The 15,183-nt window shown below is 59.1% G+C and overlaps 1 protein-coding gene across 2 annotated transcripts; it reads right to left on the reverse strand.

The window, feature by feature from the left end:
• Positions 1–2,714: 2,714 nt before the first annotated feature.
• LOC138811983 (bcl-2-binding component 3) lies at positions 2,715–9,980 on the reverse strand. 2 transcript variants are annotated; one of them, XM_069999942.1, is made up of 4 exons: positions 9,687–9,980; positions 7,193–7,481; positions 5,761–5,951; positions 2,715–3,809 (listed from the first exon to the last, which is right to left on the reverse strand). In XM_069999942.1, the coding sequence occupies exons 2-4, from the start codon at positions 7,464–7,466 to the stop codon at positions 3,693–3,695; spliced, it is 582 nt and encodes a 193-aa protein (XP_069856043.1). In that variant the 5' UTR covers positions 7,467–7,481; positions 9,687–9,980; the 3' UTR covers positions 2,715–3,692. The 2 variants fall into 2 exon arrangements, with proteins under 2 accessions (XP_069856043.1, XP_069856033.1); XM_069999932.1 differs by lacking the exon at positions 9,687–9,980 and adding an exon at positions 8,924–9,067.
• Between the last annotated feature and the right edge of the window lie 5,203 nt (positions 9,981–15,183).

Below are 15,183 nucleotides of genomic sequence, written 5' to 3' on the forward strand. Positions count from 1 at the left end.
TCAGAGGACCCCGTCTGGGATTGGGGAGAGCTCAGCAGTACTTGAAGCTGCCAGCCCTGGGAGGAAGTCACTCCAAATTATCACCTCCCATACTACCTGATTGTGCCTACCATGTTTCAGGAAGGTAGGGCACCGTGACCAACTGGAGGGTTCTAGAAAGTTCTTGATCTCACAATGTTCCTACCCTTGACAGATAGGTCTTTCAAGAGAGTTGCACTTAGCCAGGCGCCAGTGGCTCACGCCTGTAATCCTAGCTACTCAGGAGGCTGAGATCTGAGGATCGCGGTTCAAAGCCAGCCCGGGCAGGAGAGACCGTGAGACTCCTATCTCCAATAAACCACTAGAAAACCGGAAGTGGCGCTGTAGCTCAAGTGGTAGAGCGCTCGCCTTGAGCTGAAGAGCTGAGGGACAAGCGCCCAGGGCCAGAGTTCAAGCCCCACAATCGCCCAAAAAAAAAAAAAAAGAGAGTTGCACTTTAGCTGGGTGCCAGAGCTCACGCCTATAATCCTAGCTGAAAGGAGGCTGACAGGACACTGTCAGCTAAGGCAGATGGGCCTGAGTATCCACACTGCTCAGGTCCAACCCCAGTCCCCAGGAGGCCGGGCCAGGAGTCTGCACCAAACCATAGTATCGTTTTTTCCTAGCCACTGGCTTTGTCAACCACCCCTGCTAGCAAGGAGTTAGGGGAGTTTTTTAATTTGAGGCAGAATCTTGTGGTCCAGGCTGATCTTAAATTTCCCACTCTCTTCTGCCTCCCCAAGAAAACAGATTACAGGTATATGCCACCATGCTTGTCCATAAGCACTTACCTTTGTTCTTATCTGTTAGGGGGTTTGTTTGTTTGTTTGTTTGGGTCCGGTTGTGGGACCTGAACTCTGGGCCTGGGTGCTGTCCCTCAGCTCTTCAGCTCAAGGCTAGCGCTCTACCACTTGAGCCACAGCGCCACTTCCGGCTTTTTTCTTTTTGTGTATGTGGTGCTGAGGAATCGAACCCAGGGCCTCTGGCATGCAAGGCAAGCGCTCTACCACTGAGCCACCTTCCCAGCCCCTGTTATGGGGTTTGAACTAGGCCTGGATGCTGTCCCTTAGTTCTTTTGCTCAAGGCTAGTGCTCTACCATTTTGAGCCCTAGCTCCACTCCTGGTTTTCTGGTATAGTTAATTGGAGATAAAGAATCTTAACAGGACTCTCCTGCTCAGGCTGGCTGGCTTTCAACTATGATCCTCAGATCTCAGCCTACTGAGTAGCTAGGATCAGTGAACCACCAACACCCAGCTTCTTTTTTTCACTTTTAATCATATACAATAATTCTATTCCCAATGAGGAAGATTTGTTCTTTTTTTTTTTTTTTTTTTTTTTTTGGTCAGTGGTGGGGCCTTAACTGTGGGCCAGGACACTGTCCCTCGGCTCTTCAGCTCAAGACTGTTGCTCTAGCACTTTTTTTTTTTTTTTGGTCGGTCATGGGGTTTGAACTCTGGGCTCGGGCACTGTCCCTGCACTCTTCAGCTCAAGATGAGCGTTGTACTGGTTGAGCCACAGGGCCACTTCTGGTTTTCTAGTGGTTTTTTGGAGATAAAAGAGTCTCATGGGCTTTCCTGCCCAGGCTGACTTTGAACCGTGATCGTCAGATCTCAGCCTCCTGAGTACTAGGATTACAGGCGTAAGCCAGCGGTGCCCAGCTTCGCTCTACCACTTGAGTTATAGCGCCACTTCCAGCTTTTTCTGGTTATGTGGTGCTGAGGAATCGAACCCAGGGTCTCATACATGCAAGGCAATCACTCTACCACTGAGCCACTTTCCCAGCCGCCCTTCCCCCCCCCCTTTTTTTTTTTTGGTCGTCCGTGGGGCTTGAACTCTGGGCCTGGGCGCTTGTCCCTCAGCTCTTCAGCTCAAGGCGAGTGTTCTACCACTTGAGCTACAGCGCCACTTCCGGTTTTCTAGTGGTTTATTGGAGATAGGAGTCTCATGGTCTCTCCTGCCCGGGCTGGCTTTGAACCATGATCCTCAGATCTCAGCCTCCTGAGTAGCTAGGATTACAGGCGTGAGCCACCAGCGCCTGGCCCCCCTTTTTTTTTGACAATACTGGATTTTGAACTCTGCCAAGCAGGCCCTCTACTACTGAGCCACACCCCCAGCATTTTTTTTTGTTGGTCATGGGGCTTGAACTCAGTGTTTTGGCATTGTCCCTAAGCTCTTCTGCTCAAGGGTAGCACTCTACCACTTTGAGCCACAGCGCCACTGCTTTCTGGTGGTTAATTGGAGATGAGTCACAGACTTCCCTGCCCAAGCTGGCTTTGAACTGTGATCCTCAGATCTCAGCCTCACAAATGTAAGCTATCAGCTCTGGGCAATCTCCCTTCCTAATGTAACAGTAAGTCAGCATGAGACTCCTGTGGGTTGGATGCAGGGTTTTAGGGCAACTGTAGGTGCCTTTGTCCTGATCCTAGATGCAACTAGGTAGTCTGTCCTCTACCAGGCCAGATATTTCCCTCTCCCCTGGCAATGACCAGGTTATATCTCAAGTCTAATGCATCCAGTGCTTGATGCAGTGGGCTTCTTAGACCTATGCATTTACTTAGTGCATACAAATCCTCTTGGGGTAAAAGGGACTAAAACAGCAACTTGAGCAGAGATGCTAGAGGCTGGGTGCATGCACAAAAGTGTGTGTGTGTGTGTGTGTGTGTGTGTGTGTAGGAGAAGGCGAGCAAAAAGAGTATCCACTGTTCCAATCTGGTTTTATTGAAAAGGAAACATACAAAAATCATGTACAAAAAAAATTTAACCAAACATGTACAGAAAATTCATTCCGTATCTACAGCAGCGCATGTACAGTATTTTACAAGGCTAGGCCACCCCTCCCCGCTCCCAGACTCCGCCCTCTTCTGAGACTCCCTCCCTCCCTCCCGGACCCCAGCTTTCGCCATTCCCCCCCCACACACCCCCCACAAGACTTGACCCTGGGGGGAGGTGGCTAAGGCTGGGCCGGCTTCCACCAAAAATCTCTCCCACCCCCCCCCAATGAACGCCAGTGATCATACGTGCTCTCTCTAAACCTATGCGATGGGTTGACGGGGATGGGGGTGGCGGCAGAACGCAGGATTCACAGTCTGGGCCCCTCCTGGCCACCCCCAGATGAAGGTGAGGCAGGCATGCCCACTGCCCACCGGCGGCTCAGGGAAGATGGCTGGGGATGAGGGGGGGCCATCCGAAGCACCCCATTCTCTGGAGGCTAGTGGTCACGTTTGGCTCATTTGCTCTTCACAGGCCCCCTCCCCATGAGGAAGGGGGGAAGCACCAGGGGCCTGAGGCCAGACCCAAAGTAAAGGCTCACAGGGGAGACCCCCTCCCCCAGTGTCCTCCCCTTGCAGCTGGAACAGGCAGCCAGCACCAGCAGCCTTTCCTGAGATGGTGGGCGGCAGAGGCGGGCGGCTCGGTCCCCACCCCTGGGTCACCGCCGCCTCCACATGCTGAGGTCCCGGCTGCCCTCCTTCCCAGCTTCTGGCCCGGGCTCTGAAGTCCACACCTCCGTCAGCGAACCCAGGCTGGCCGCGGCTGCAGTGGCCGCCCTGTCCGCCCTTTGGACAGGCAGGTTGCTACACGGAGCAGAAAAGGTCCCCCGTGCTGGCCAGGGCATCAGGAGGTGGGGGGGTCCTGCCCCCCAAGTCTCCAACGTCCACAGAGTGGGTGCAGGGGCCTAATTGGGCTCCATCTGTGGGGCTCCCGGGCCCCTGGGTAAGGGCAGAAGTCCCATGATGATATTGTACAGGACCCTCCAAGGAGACGGGCGGTGTCGCTGCTGCTCTTCTTGTCTCTAGGGAAAGAGAGAGAAAAAAAAAAGTGAGTGTCTAAATGGCTCATACCTGCAATCCCAGCTACTCAAGAGGCTGAAATCGGAGGATCAGGATTTGAAGCCAGCCGGGGCAGGAAAGTCAATAAGACTCTTATCTCCAACTAACCACAAAAACAAAAAACTGGAAGTGGAGCTGTGGTAGAGCACCAGCCTTGAGTGAAAAAGCTAAAAGACAGTCCCCAGGACCTGAGTTCAAGCCCCAGCACTGGTAGGCAACACACATAAACGTGGGTAACGGGTGAAGGGTAAGACTGGAAGCTTAGCTCAAAGGGCCCAGACCTACCCTAATCAGGTTCTGGTTTTCTATCCAGGCAAGCCTGCCCCTCCTAGGACAAGAGACCAGGAGGGAGGGCAGAGGGACTGGCTGGCTCACAGTCCTTCCTGGCTGCTGGGGCAGTAAAGGCAGCAGGGAGGCCACAGTGATTCTAGAACAATCTGGAAGGAGGACAATTGGGGAAAGATTGCTATGGAAGTGTTCTGGGGACAAAGCTGGGTTTGGTGCAGGGAAACCTCTGTTCACTCCCTGGTGGGAAAATGACATGGGATAACTTCTAGAACTGTTTCCACAGTGTTGGTCTCTTCCTTCAGGAAAATTAAAGGCAATATTTTAAAATGTACAAAGAACCAGTCACGGTAGGGCACACCTGTAATCCCTGTACTTGGGAAGCAAAGGCAGGAAGATCTCAAGTTCAAAGCCAGACTAGACTACATAAGGAGAAAGGAAGCAAAAAAAAAAAAAAACCTAAAAAGTATGAAGAGCCCTCAAGTACTGGGCCTACAGTTACCCAGGGCTACCAGCTTCAGACTACTGCCCTCTCTGCACACTTTCTATAGACTGGCCAGGAGAAGGTGGCAAAGGGGACTTTGGGCTGCTCAGACAAGAACAACTGTTACTGTCTGTGTTGTGGGACACTGCGAGGTTGCATAAAACAAGCAGGAAGGGCACAGAGCCCCCAGATATTTATCCTGGGGATGCAACTCTTGAGCACACCCCGCCATGAGCGGTACTGAAATGAAAGGGGGGGACGGTAAAATTATACATATTTTTAAAAAATCTACGTTGAGCATCATAAAGGCAAAGAGAGACACGTGTTGCCTCTACAGGGACCCACGTCGCCGGGGGGGGGGGGGGGGGGGGGAGGGACAGGAGCCCTGGCCCCGCCGGACAGGGTGCAGCCGGCCAACCCAGGGCCACACGTAGCCGCCAGCAACTGCCGGGAACGGGGAATGAGTGCGAGGTCGGGGTTGGCTCCGGCCGGGCTCAGGAGGGTTCAGCAGTTTTTGCTTTATTTATTTTGTTAATAAGCAAACAAAGCAGGTGTGATGATCAGAGGGAGCCGAGCCTGGAGCCTTTGCGGGGCGCGGATTAGGGACACTGCGCAGCCCAGGCTGGGGCGGGGCCTCATCCGGATGGGCGTGGCCACGGCGGGGAGGGGTGGGGCCACAGAGGGAGAGGCGAGGCCACGGCGGAAGAGGGGCGGGGCCACAGCGGAGGAAGGGCGGGGCGGGACGCGGCTCCCCCCTCCCCCCGCCTTCCGCTGGAGGGGCGGGGCGGGGCTGGTGGGCCGACGTTGCGGGCGCCGCGCGAGCGCGCGAAGGGCGGGGCGAGGCCGCGCGGGCGCGGCGCGCTGCTGACTCACCGGCTATAAATAGCCGTGGATATAGCAGCGGCCGCGCTGAGCGCCGCCCTCAGTCCCCGCGGCCGCGGGCCCGGGGTGCAGTGCGGCCAGGGCCACGCTCCGGCCTGGCCCGGTCTCAGGCCCTCCGACCGCTTCCACCCCCGCCCCCCCGCCCCGCCCCGCTCCGCCCCCCACCTGCCTGTCCCCGCCGCGACCCCGCGCGCAGGGCAGCAGCTGCCGCACATCTGGCGGGGCGGGAAGTCCCACCTGCCGCCGCCCCGCCCCGCACTCACCCGCCGCTCGTACTGCGCGTTGAGGTCGTCCGCCATCCGCCGCAGCTGGGCCCCGATCTCGCGCGCCCACTGCTCCTCCTCCCCTCGGACTCCGGGGGCCGCCTGGGTGGGGCCGCCCGCCAAGGCTTCCGGGGCGCTGGGCACCGGTGACTCTAGGTGCGGGTCGGCCGGTGACGGAGCTGGCTGCGGGCCTGGGGGAGGCGGCGGGGCGCGGTCAGCAGCGGCCACCCGGCCCAGCCGCCGCGGTTCTCCTCGGCTCCCCGCCCCGTGTCTGCAGCTTTGTTATTCCCTACCCCCTCCTAGCCCAGACTCCCCCGGCCCCAGACGCTGGGGTCACCTGGCCGACCTCAGTGCCCCCCAGTGCCCCCCTCCTTCCCAACCCGGGCTACACCCAGCCTTCTCCGTGTGGAAACCGAGGCCGGCGCTAGGGAGCGGGGCAAGGTCACCCCGGGACACACGCCGGCCCCACCCAGAGTGGAAGCCTCGGGTCGCCAGCGTGCCCGGGTGCGACCACAGGGGGGCCCCACCCCCGGATGTGGCACGGGCCTGAGGACCCGCGGGCCGGACGGCGGCTGCCCCGAGGATGGCGTGGGGGCTGGGATCGGGGAGAGGCCTTCCCGTCCCACAACGCCCCGGGTCCGCGTTGGGGGTCCCCCCCCTCCTCCTGTCAACCCAGGTCCTGCTTCAGGTGGAAACCCAGCCTCGGTTTCCACATCTGTGAGCTGTGGGTCTGAAATCAGGGGGGTTCCCTCACCCCATATCCAGGAACTGAGCTCGGAAGTTCGTCTGGCTGGACCTCACTGGGTTCTGGGGGGCTACGTGGGGGCTGGGACGGCCCTGCCCGCCGCCGCCGCCGGGCACCACGGGGTTAAACAGCCGGGCAGGCGGGGGACCTTTAACCCTTCCCTCCCCTGACGGGCTCCCTCCCCAGGGGACTTTCCCAGCACAATGGCCCCTGCCCCTCGCCTTCCGCTAGGGGGGCTGCAGGGTGGGCCGGCTCCCACCGAACCGAGACCAATAGGGGCCGAAGGGCTCAGGACCCCGCCTCAAAGTGCAGAGGTGACCGTCAGGCCCTCCTAGCCCTCCCCCCCCCAATCCTGGCCACTCTTTAACCCACTGCAATCTTCCTGGGGACCCCGATTGGGGGAGGGGAGCTGAGACACAGCTGTCGCCCCCAGGCCCTGAAAAAGGCCCCGTGCCGCACACTGGGGGACGGCAGTCAGATTCCAGGAGGGACTTCCCACCCCACCGCCCTTTCATCCCGGCCTCCACTCAGTCTTCCTGCTTCTCGAAACACAAAGACCCCACTGGCCACACCCTCCAGGTGGCCCCTCGCCCGGCCTGGCCACCCCCTTCCTCCCCTCCCCCCTTCCACTTGAGCGTCTAGGGGCTCCAGGCGCACCCCCATCCCAGGTGTGGGGCAGACACTCACCATCTGGACGCGGGCCTCGGGGCCGGCTGCGGGGAGCCCCAGGCCAGCGGGGCGCCCCCAGGGCGGCGGTGACGGCGGGCGGGGCGCTGGGCGCGCAGAGGTAGGCGGCGGGCAGCAGGGCCGGGGCGGCGGGGGCGACGGGCAGGCCGGGCTCGCAGAGGCCGCAGGACACGGCCGAGGGCACCAGGCGGCCGAGCGGGAAGGGACGCGGGCTGTCGCGGGCCAGGCCCTCTACAGGTTCGGGAGAGCTGCCCTCCTGTCGTGCGCGGGCCATGGCGCTCCCGGGGGCCTGCGGGACACGGGGAGTTCAGCGGGGAGGCGTAGCCCCCCCCTGCACACATCCAAGGTTCACTCACGATGCATGTGGGGGAACCCCCCATGAGACACACCCCTCGAGGGGAGGTCACAGGGACAGGCTGGCCAGGACCCCGAAGGAGGGGGTGTGTCTGCGCGTCTGGGGGCTGGGACAGCCCCACAGGGCAAACTCTTCACTGGGCTAATAGTGAATGTGGGGGGCTGGGGACAACTTTCCCAACAGTAGGGAGAACGCAGGGCGGTACGGGGGGGGTGTGTGTGGGGGAGAGACACAGGACCCCAATAATGAGGAATGTAGTGTGTAAACGGGGCGTGTGTGGACGCCACACAACGCAGACATCAAACTGGCCAGCCTGACCCCCACACCTGAGAGATGGGACATGAAATTGCTACTCAGCACACACACACACACACACACACACACACACACACACACACACACACACACACACCAAAACAAGGACCACACAACCCACACTGCACCTCGCACCCCTCCTCCCCTCACATCCAGAATCTCACACACTGACCCACTGTGGGTCTGCCCAGAGACACAGAATGCAGCCCTCACAACAACCACAGAAACACCACGCACGCACGCGCACGCTCGCGCGTGCACGCATACACACACACACACAACCAGAACATAAGCACGATACCCCTGAGGACGCACACCGTCCAACCCGAGGCAGACACACGGGTCTCCACACCACCAACCCCAGCCCCCAGGACACGTCAATCAGGCGTGTGTCACCAGACGCAGATGCACTGCCACACTTGCAGGCAAAGATACACAGACGCCCCAGCCCCACCGAACGAACGGCAGACATAGCCCACCCTCCTCTCCCAACCCCAAAACACCATCACCAACTGTCAGCACACACGCGCACACACACACACACGCTAATCCACACAGCCCTCCCAACACACCTAAAACACTGGTCTCACGTGACTGACATAAACACTACACACACGCAGCCACATGACACATGAACCACCATCGGATCTCAGTGACAAACCCTCAGAACCAACAGACACACGCGGAGGCTGCCCGCAACACCCCCCTCCCCGGGGCACCGCACAGACCCCATGAAGCCTGGGTGCCCCCTTCCCACCACCGCTTCCAGACACCCCCACTCCCCCAGTTCCCAGTTCCGCTACTCAGACACCTGGAAAGAAAACCCACCAGCGGGGTGTTGTCAGGCAGACCCCTCAGAAGCCCTGGAGACACTAGTGCACACAAGACACACGTAAACACACAGCCATGCGCACAACTACACACCACCACACACCATCACCCCAAACAGCACACAGGCAACTCTCCTAGCGCGCGCGCGCGCACACACACACACACACACACACACACACAGGTACATCCCAGCCCAGCCGCGGAGGCCACGCTCAGATGGGGACACTCACGCCTACACCCCGACGGGTCACAAATGCCAACATTCCTCTGGACTGGCACCCCGACTCTCCGCCGACCCCAGCGCCAACTCGGAGCCAGACACACGCACACACCCAGGCGAGACACCTGCAGATCCACAGCCCCGCGCGCGCGCTCCTCGCCGTCCCAGACGCCCCGCTCCGCTGTCACGGCCCCTCCCCCGCCGCCACGTGCGTCCGCCCCGCCCGCCCAGCCAGCGCGGGGCCAATAACCGGCTGTTGCTGGGGCGCAGCCCCCGCCCGCGGGAGCCGCAGCCTCCGCGGCCCACCAGCCGCCCCCCGACGCCGCCCCCGGCGGGCGCGCGCCCTGGGTGTGGCCGCCCCTCGGAGCCGCCCCCCTCCCGCGTCTCCCCCCTCCCACCCCAGACTCCCCCACCTTCCTCCGCCACTCGGACTTCAGGGACGCGGACAACCTGGGGTCCGCTCGTCCCCGGAACGCACTGGCCACCAGGGGGCGCGCGCGAGCCCGCACCCCATTGTTTGTAAACAAACCCGCCAGGCCACTGGGGCACCTGTGCGCCCAGGCTGGGGCGTCCGATCGCGGAAGGGTCTCCCGCCTGGCGGACCCAGCGGAGACCACCACCACCTCCCCGTAAAGGCCTAGGGCGACACATGAGGGGCGGCAAGGCGCCCGAGCTCGGAAGCATGCGCTCCAGCCACCTCCTCCAGGAAGCCCACCCTGCCTGTCCGGCCACCCCCGGTGGGGCTCGGGGTGGGGAGGGGGGCGCACACTCACCCCGGGGGCATGAACACGCCGAAGGGGGGCGGCGGTGGGGGGCGGGCGGCTTCCTTCAGGAGGGCGCGCCCGCCGAGTGCCGCTCGCCGCGGCGACCGCTGCCGAGTGGCTCCCGCTGCCTCCGCCGATCGGACCGCAGCGCCGCTGGTGGCTGCGTTCGCTCCCCGCGGCCGCGTCGTGGCCGTCGGCGCCGGGCACTCGGGTGGTGTCGCTGTTGCCGCCGCGGCCGCTCGGCGCTCGGCACCCGATCGCATGTGGCTCCCGCTCTCTCTCCGCTTCTCGGGCCGCCCGGCAGATCCCGGGCCCCCCGCTCGGCTCTCGCCCCGCCCCGCCCCGCCCCCGCCCCCGCCCGGGCCCACGCCCCGCCCACAGCGTGACGTCACGGCCCCGCCCCCGCGCGGGCAAGTCGGGGCTTGCAGACGCGCGCCGCGCCCCCTGTCCCGGCGCCGGGGTTTCCCTGCCTCGGAGGGGGGCGGGCGGGGAGGGGGCCGGAGGGCGGCCGGGGGGCGGGGAGGAGGGGCGCCGCGGGGAGGGGCCGGGGCAGGGCCTGGCCTGGCGACACCCGCTGACACACTGACACACTGACTGGGACCCGGCCCGGGCCCCGCGGGGACGGGATGGGCCAGGCTCAGGCTGGGCTCCCGGGACACCAGCCTCCTGACGTCCCACAACCCAGATTGACACCCCCCCCCGCCGGCCGGTGACACGGACACCCACACCGGTGAACAGACCCATTCACAGACAGCCCCAACAACTGCAAAGTGCGCCCCGTCCGGGAAGGACAACTTCCCCTGGGGCACGGCCGGACCCACTCCCCACGGGACACCTGTGACGGGGAGTGGGGGTGCGCGCGCAGCCCTCCCACGCGGCCCCCGCAGGGTCCATGCCGGACCCTCAGACATACAGATCCAGTCAGACACGCAGACACTGACCTCCCCCATCCACTCCCCCCCACACACACACACACGGGGCAGCCCCAAAGTCACACCTGTCACGGGCTGCTGGCACCTTGGCGGGACCCACTCCCGAGCTGGCACACCCCGGCCACACTCACCACGAGTCTGACAGTGGACTGGGCAGAAGAGAAAGCCCCCGGGCACCTGGCACAGACATGCCCGGGCAGACCCCGCACCCTATTCCAGCGTGCGGCTGCTCTTCCTTCCCTTTCTCTCTGCAGTTTCTTTACTGTCACTCCCCCCCCCCCTCACCCTCCACACACAGGACCTTCCCTCCCCCAGCACTCTGCCTGGAGAACACTTGGTGTTCTCTTTGGTTTTCACCCAAAGTGACCCTACCTTCACCTCTGGGGGCCCAGCACTGTAACTCAGGGCCAGACCCTCTTGATTGACTTGGCTTTTTGTTGTTGTTCTACCATTTAGACCAAAACTCCCCTTCCAGATTTTTAGTGGTTTATTGGAGATCAATCTCATGGACTTTCCTTCCAGGGCTGGCTTTGAACCCAGATCCTGAGATGTCAACATTCCAAGTAGCTAGGATAATGATGAGATGCTTAAGCCACAGGTGCCAGGGTAGTTATTATTTCTTTTTTTTTGAGGTCGTGGGGTTTGAACTCTGGGCCTGGGCGCTGTCCCTCAGCTCAAGGTGAGCGCTCTACCACTTGAGCCACAGTGCCACTTCCGGTTTTCTGGTGGTTCCTGCCAGGCTGGCTTTGAACCCTGATCCTCAGATCTCAGTGTCCTGAGTAGTAGGATTACAGGTGTGAGCCACCAGCACCCAGCTGCATTTTCTTTTTCATGGTGGTGCTGGGGCTCAACCCAGGACCTATTTAAGCCCTCTACTGCTAAGCTACACTTCCAGGGCCTTCTTACTACACTGTACTGAGATAAAGTTATGTAAAGTACTCTTAGCTGGGCACCAGGGGAGATCTGAGGGTCGAGGTTCAAAGTCCATGTGACTTTTTTTTGGGGGGGGTCAGTCATAGGGCTTGAACTCAGGGCCTGGCACTGTCCCTGAGCTCTTTTGCTCAAGGCTAGCACTTTACCACTTTGAGCCACCACTCTACTTCCAGTTTTCAGGTGGTTAATTGGAAATGAGAGTCTCATGGACTTTCCTGACTGGGTTGGCTTTGAACTGTGATTCTCAGATCTCAGCTTCCTTAGTAGCTAGGATTACAGGTGTAAGCCACCAGTATCCAGCTAGCTCCTGAGACTCTTATCTCCAAGTAACTACCAAAATGCCAGAAGTAGACCTGTGGCTTGAGTGGTAGAGTGCTAGCTTTGAGCAAAAGAAACGGGGATATCACCCAGGCTCTGTGAGTTCAAGCCTCAGGACTAGCATACACACAAAAATAAAATACATTGTTTCTAGAAGGCATGCTTGACAAATTTTACAAAAGTAAGTGATCACAGAGGGTCTGGACCACACAAGGCTACCTTGGCCTTTATAGCAAGATGCTTGACTATAAAAGCCAAAAACAGCCAGGTACAGGTGGCTTATGCCTGTAATCCTAACTACTCAGGAGGCTGAGATTTGAGGATCACAGTTCAAAGCCAGCCCAGGAAGGAAAGTCCAGGAGATTCTTGTCTCCAATAAACCACTCAGAAAACTGGAAAGGCACTGTGGCTCAAGTGGTAGAGCACTAGCCTTGAGCTGAAGAGCTGAAGGACAGTGCCCAGCCCCATGACTGACAAAAAAAAAAAAAAAACACCAAAAACAAAAAACTGAAACTGAACTGTCTGGAGGCATTGCTCAAGTGTAGCAAGTGTTCAGCTCTAAGTGTAAACTCAAGTGCTACCAGACAAACCAAACAAAAACTACAACATATCTGGGCACCAGTGGCTCACACTTGTAATTCTAGCCACTCAGGAGGCTGAGATCTAAGGATCACAGTTTGAAGTTAGCTTGGGGAAGGAAAGTCCTTGAGACTCTTGTTTCCAATTAACCAGCAAAAAGTTGACTGCTAGTCAAGTGGTAAGAGTACATGCTTTGAATGAAAAAGCTAAGGATGAGCATCTAGACCCTGAGTTTTAAGTCTCAGTATGGGCACACACATACACATATAGAAGAAAAAAATACAGGAAAAAGTCACACTGGAGGCATGGCTCAAGTGGTAGCAGTACCAAGAGCAAGAAAACTAAGAAAGCCCTGAGTTCAAGTCCCTAGTACTGGCAAAACTAACAGTAACAAATGAATAGATAAATCAGGAGGAAATCAAGAAAAAAAATATTATATATACTCAGTACATAGTAGTTTACAGAGGGTGTATTTCTGGCTATAGGTCGTTTGGAGACATTTGGAAAGTGTGACTTACACTTATTATGTGAGATCAGTGTCTGACCAAAAGCCTAATAAATGTTTGCATAACTAATTGTGGTCACTGCTTGTTCTGAGACTGGTAGCAATGAAGGGGGGAGGGGCAGCTATTCTCCTCTGCTAGCTCAGGGGCTAGCCTGTACCTCCCTCTTGTGGGAGCCACTACCAGGCCAGACATGCTGGAATGTTTTCTTTTTCTTTGTTGTGGGGCTTGCACTTTGGGTCTGAGTGCTGTCCCTCAGCTCTTCAGCTCAAGATAAGTGCTCTATTACTTGAGCCACAGTGCCACTTCCGGTTTTCTGGTGGTTCATTGGAGATGAGAGGCTCATGGACTTTTCTGCCTGGGCTGGCTTTGAACCAAGATCCTCAGATCTCAGCCTCCTGAGTAGCTAGGATTACAGGTGTGAGCCTCTGGCTCAGTTCCTTGCTCTGAATGTGAATTCTGTTCCAATAGACTAAGGACAGTGTTTTCAGATTTTGGAGCTAGGGCTGGGAATGTGACTTAGATAGAAGTAGAGTGCTTGGGGCTGGGAAGGTGGCTCAGTGGTAGAGCGCTTGCCTTGCATGCATGAGGCCCTGGGTTCGATTCCTCAGCACCACATAAGCAGAAAAAGCCAGAAGTGGTGCTGTGGCTCAAGTGGTAGAGTGCTAGCCTTGACCTGAAGAGCTGAGGGACAGCGCCCAGGCCCAAAGCTCAGATCCCATGACTGGCAAAAAAAAAAAAAAAAAAAAGAAGTAGAGTGCTTGCCTAGCAGGCATAAAGCCCTGGATTTGATTCCTCAGTGCCACATAAACAGAAAAAGCTGAAAGTAGTGCTGTGGCTCAAGTGGTAGAGTGCTAGCCTTGAGCAAAAGAAGCTCAGGGACAGCACCCAGTCCTGAGTTCAAGCCCCCAAAACCAAAACCAAAACAAAACAAAGGGAATGGGAGTGTGGCTTAGTGGTAGAGTGCTTGTGTAGCAGGCATGAAGCCCTGGATTTGATTCCTCAGTGCCATATAAGCAGAAAAAGCCAGAAGTGCTGCTATGGCTCAAGTGGTAGAGCGCTAGCCTTGAGCAAAAGCAGCTCAAGGACAGTGCCCAGGGCTGGGAAGGTGACTCAGTGGTAGAGCACTTGCCATGCATGCATGAGGCCCTGAGTTTGATTCCTTAGCTCCACATAAGCAGAAAAAGCCAGAAGTGGCGCTGTGGCTCAAGTGGTAGAGCGCTAGCCTTGAGCTGAAGAGCTGAGGGACAGCGCCCAGACCCAGAGTTCAGGCCTCACGACAGACAAAATAAAAAATAAAAATACATAAACATACAGATCCTGGAGCTAACCTGCTTGGGTAGCTTCCTCTGTCTCTCCCTGACTACCTCAGTTTCCCTATCGACTCGTAGGATGAAAAATACCGTGTGGAGCTCTATGGGGTTAGGATGTGTGACATATACGTGGAACAGGGTCTCCCGGAAAGGGCGGGTTGTGGGTTCCAAAAAAGTAATGTCACACCGCAGCCTCCCGCCGGCCAGGCTGTCGGGTTGGGTTTGTGTGCCATCAAGGAAAGGTGTAGCCGCTTGGAGACAAGGAGTTGGGAAGGACTTAACTTTTCAACGGCGCGGCCTGAGAGAGTCGGTGATGGGAGGGGGGTGTCTCCCGGGTCCGGGTGGAGGGCAGGGGGGGGGGGGGCGTCCGCAGGGTCCGAGCGGGCAGCCGGTGCGCGTGTGAAGGTTACCGCTTCCCGGCGGGGCGGGCGGGGGGCGCGCGCTGTTGCTGGGCTCCGCGGGGCCTGCCCGCGCCCGCACCCGCCTCCCTCCCCGGCCAGCCAGTGAGCGGTACCCGCCGCCGTTGCCAGGAGAAACTCGCCGCCCCGTTACCCAGCAACAAGCCTGGCCCAACCAGACGCCAGGACCCTCAGGCCCCGCCCGCCGCTGCCCACCGCGTGCCCAATGCCAGGCGGGCAGAGCCGGCCCGGCTCCCGGAGACGGCGAGCGCGCTCATTGGTCGCAGCCGCGCCGCGAGGGGATCTGGGGAGCCCTGGGCGCGCGGGAGGGGAGGGAGGAGGAAGGCGGGAGGGGGGCGGAAGGGGGGGGTTCGGGGAGCAGCCTGGCTTGCAGCCGGCCTGACCCTGTCCAAGCCCCTGACCTGTGGTGATCTGTTGCCTCTCTCTCCCAACCCCCCCCACTCCACTCGGGGTACCATAGAGTTGGACACCAAGTGTTTCTCCCCACACACCCCATTTCCCAGAAAGAC

This window comes from Dipodomys merriami, unplaced genomic scaffold (assembly GCF_024711535.1).
Source record: "Dipodomys merriami isolate MVZ:Mamm:240054 unplaced genomic scaffold, mDipMer1.0.p SCAF_106, whole genome shotgun sequence".
NCBI lineage: Eukaryota > Metazoa > Chordata > Mammalia > Rodentia > Heteromyidae > Dipodomys > Dipodomys merriami.

Bases quoted from the DNA above. Each gene is read 5' to 3' on its own strand.
- LOC138811983 (XM_069999932.1), bottom strand. From the start codon at position 8,956: ATGTTGGCATTTGTGACCCGTCGGGGTGTAGGC. The intron at 5,952-7,192 runs GTGAGTGTCTGC...CGCCTCCCCCAG, and splicing joins CCGAGGCCCGCGTCCAGATG to GCCCGCAGCCAGCTCCGTCA. The intron at 3,810-5,760 runs GTGAGTGCGGGG...CTCTTTCCCTAG, and splicing joins ACGCGCAGTACGAGCGGCGG to AGACAAGAAGAGCAGCAGCG.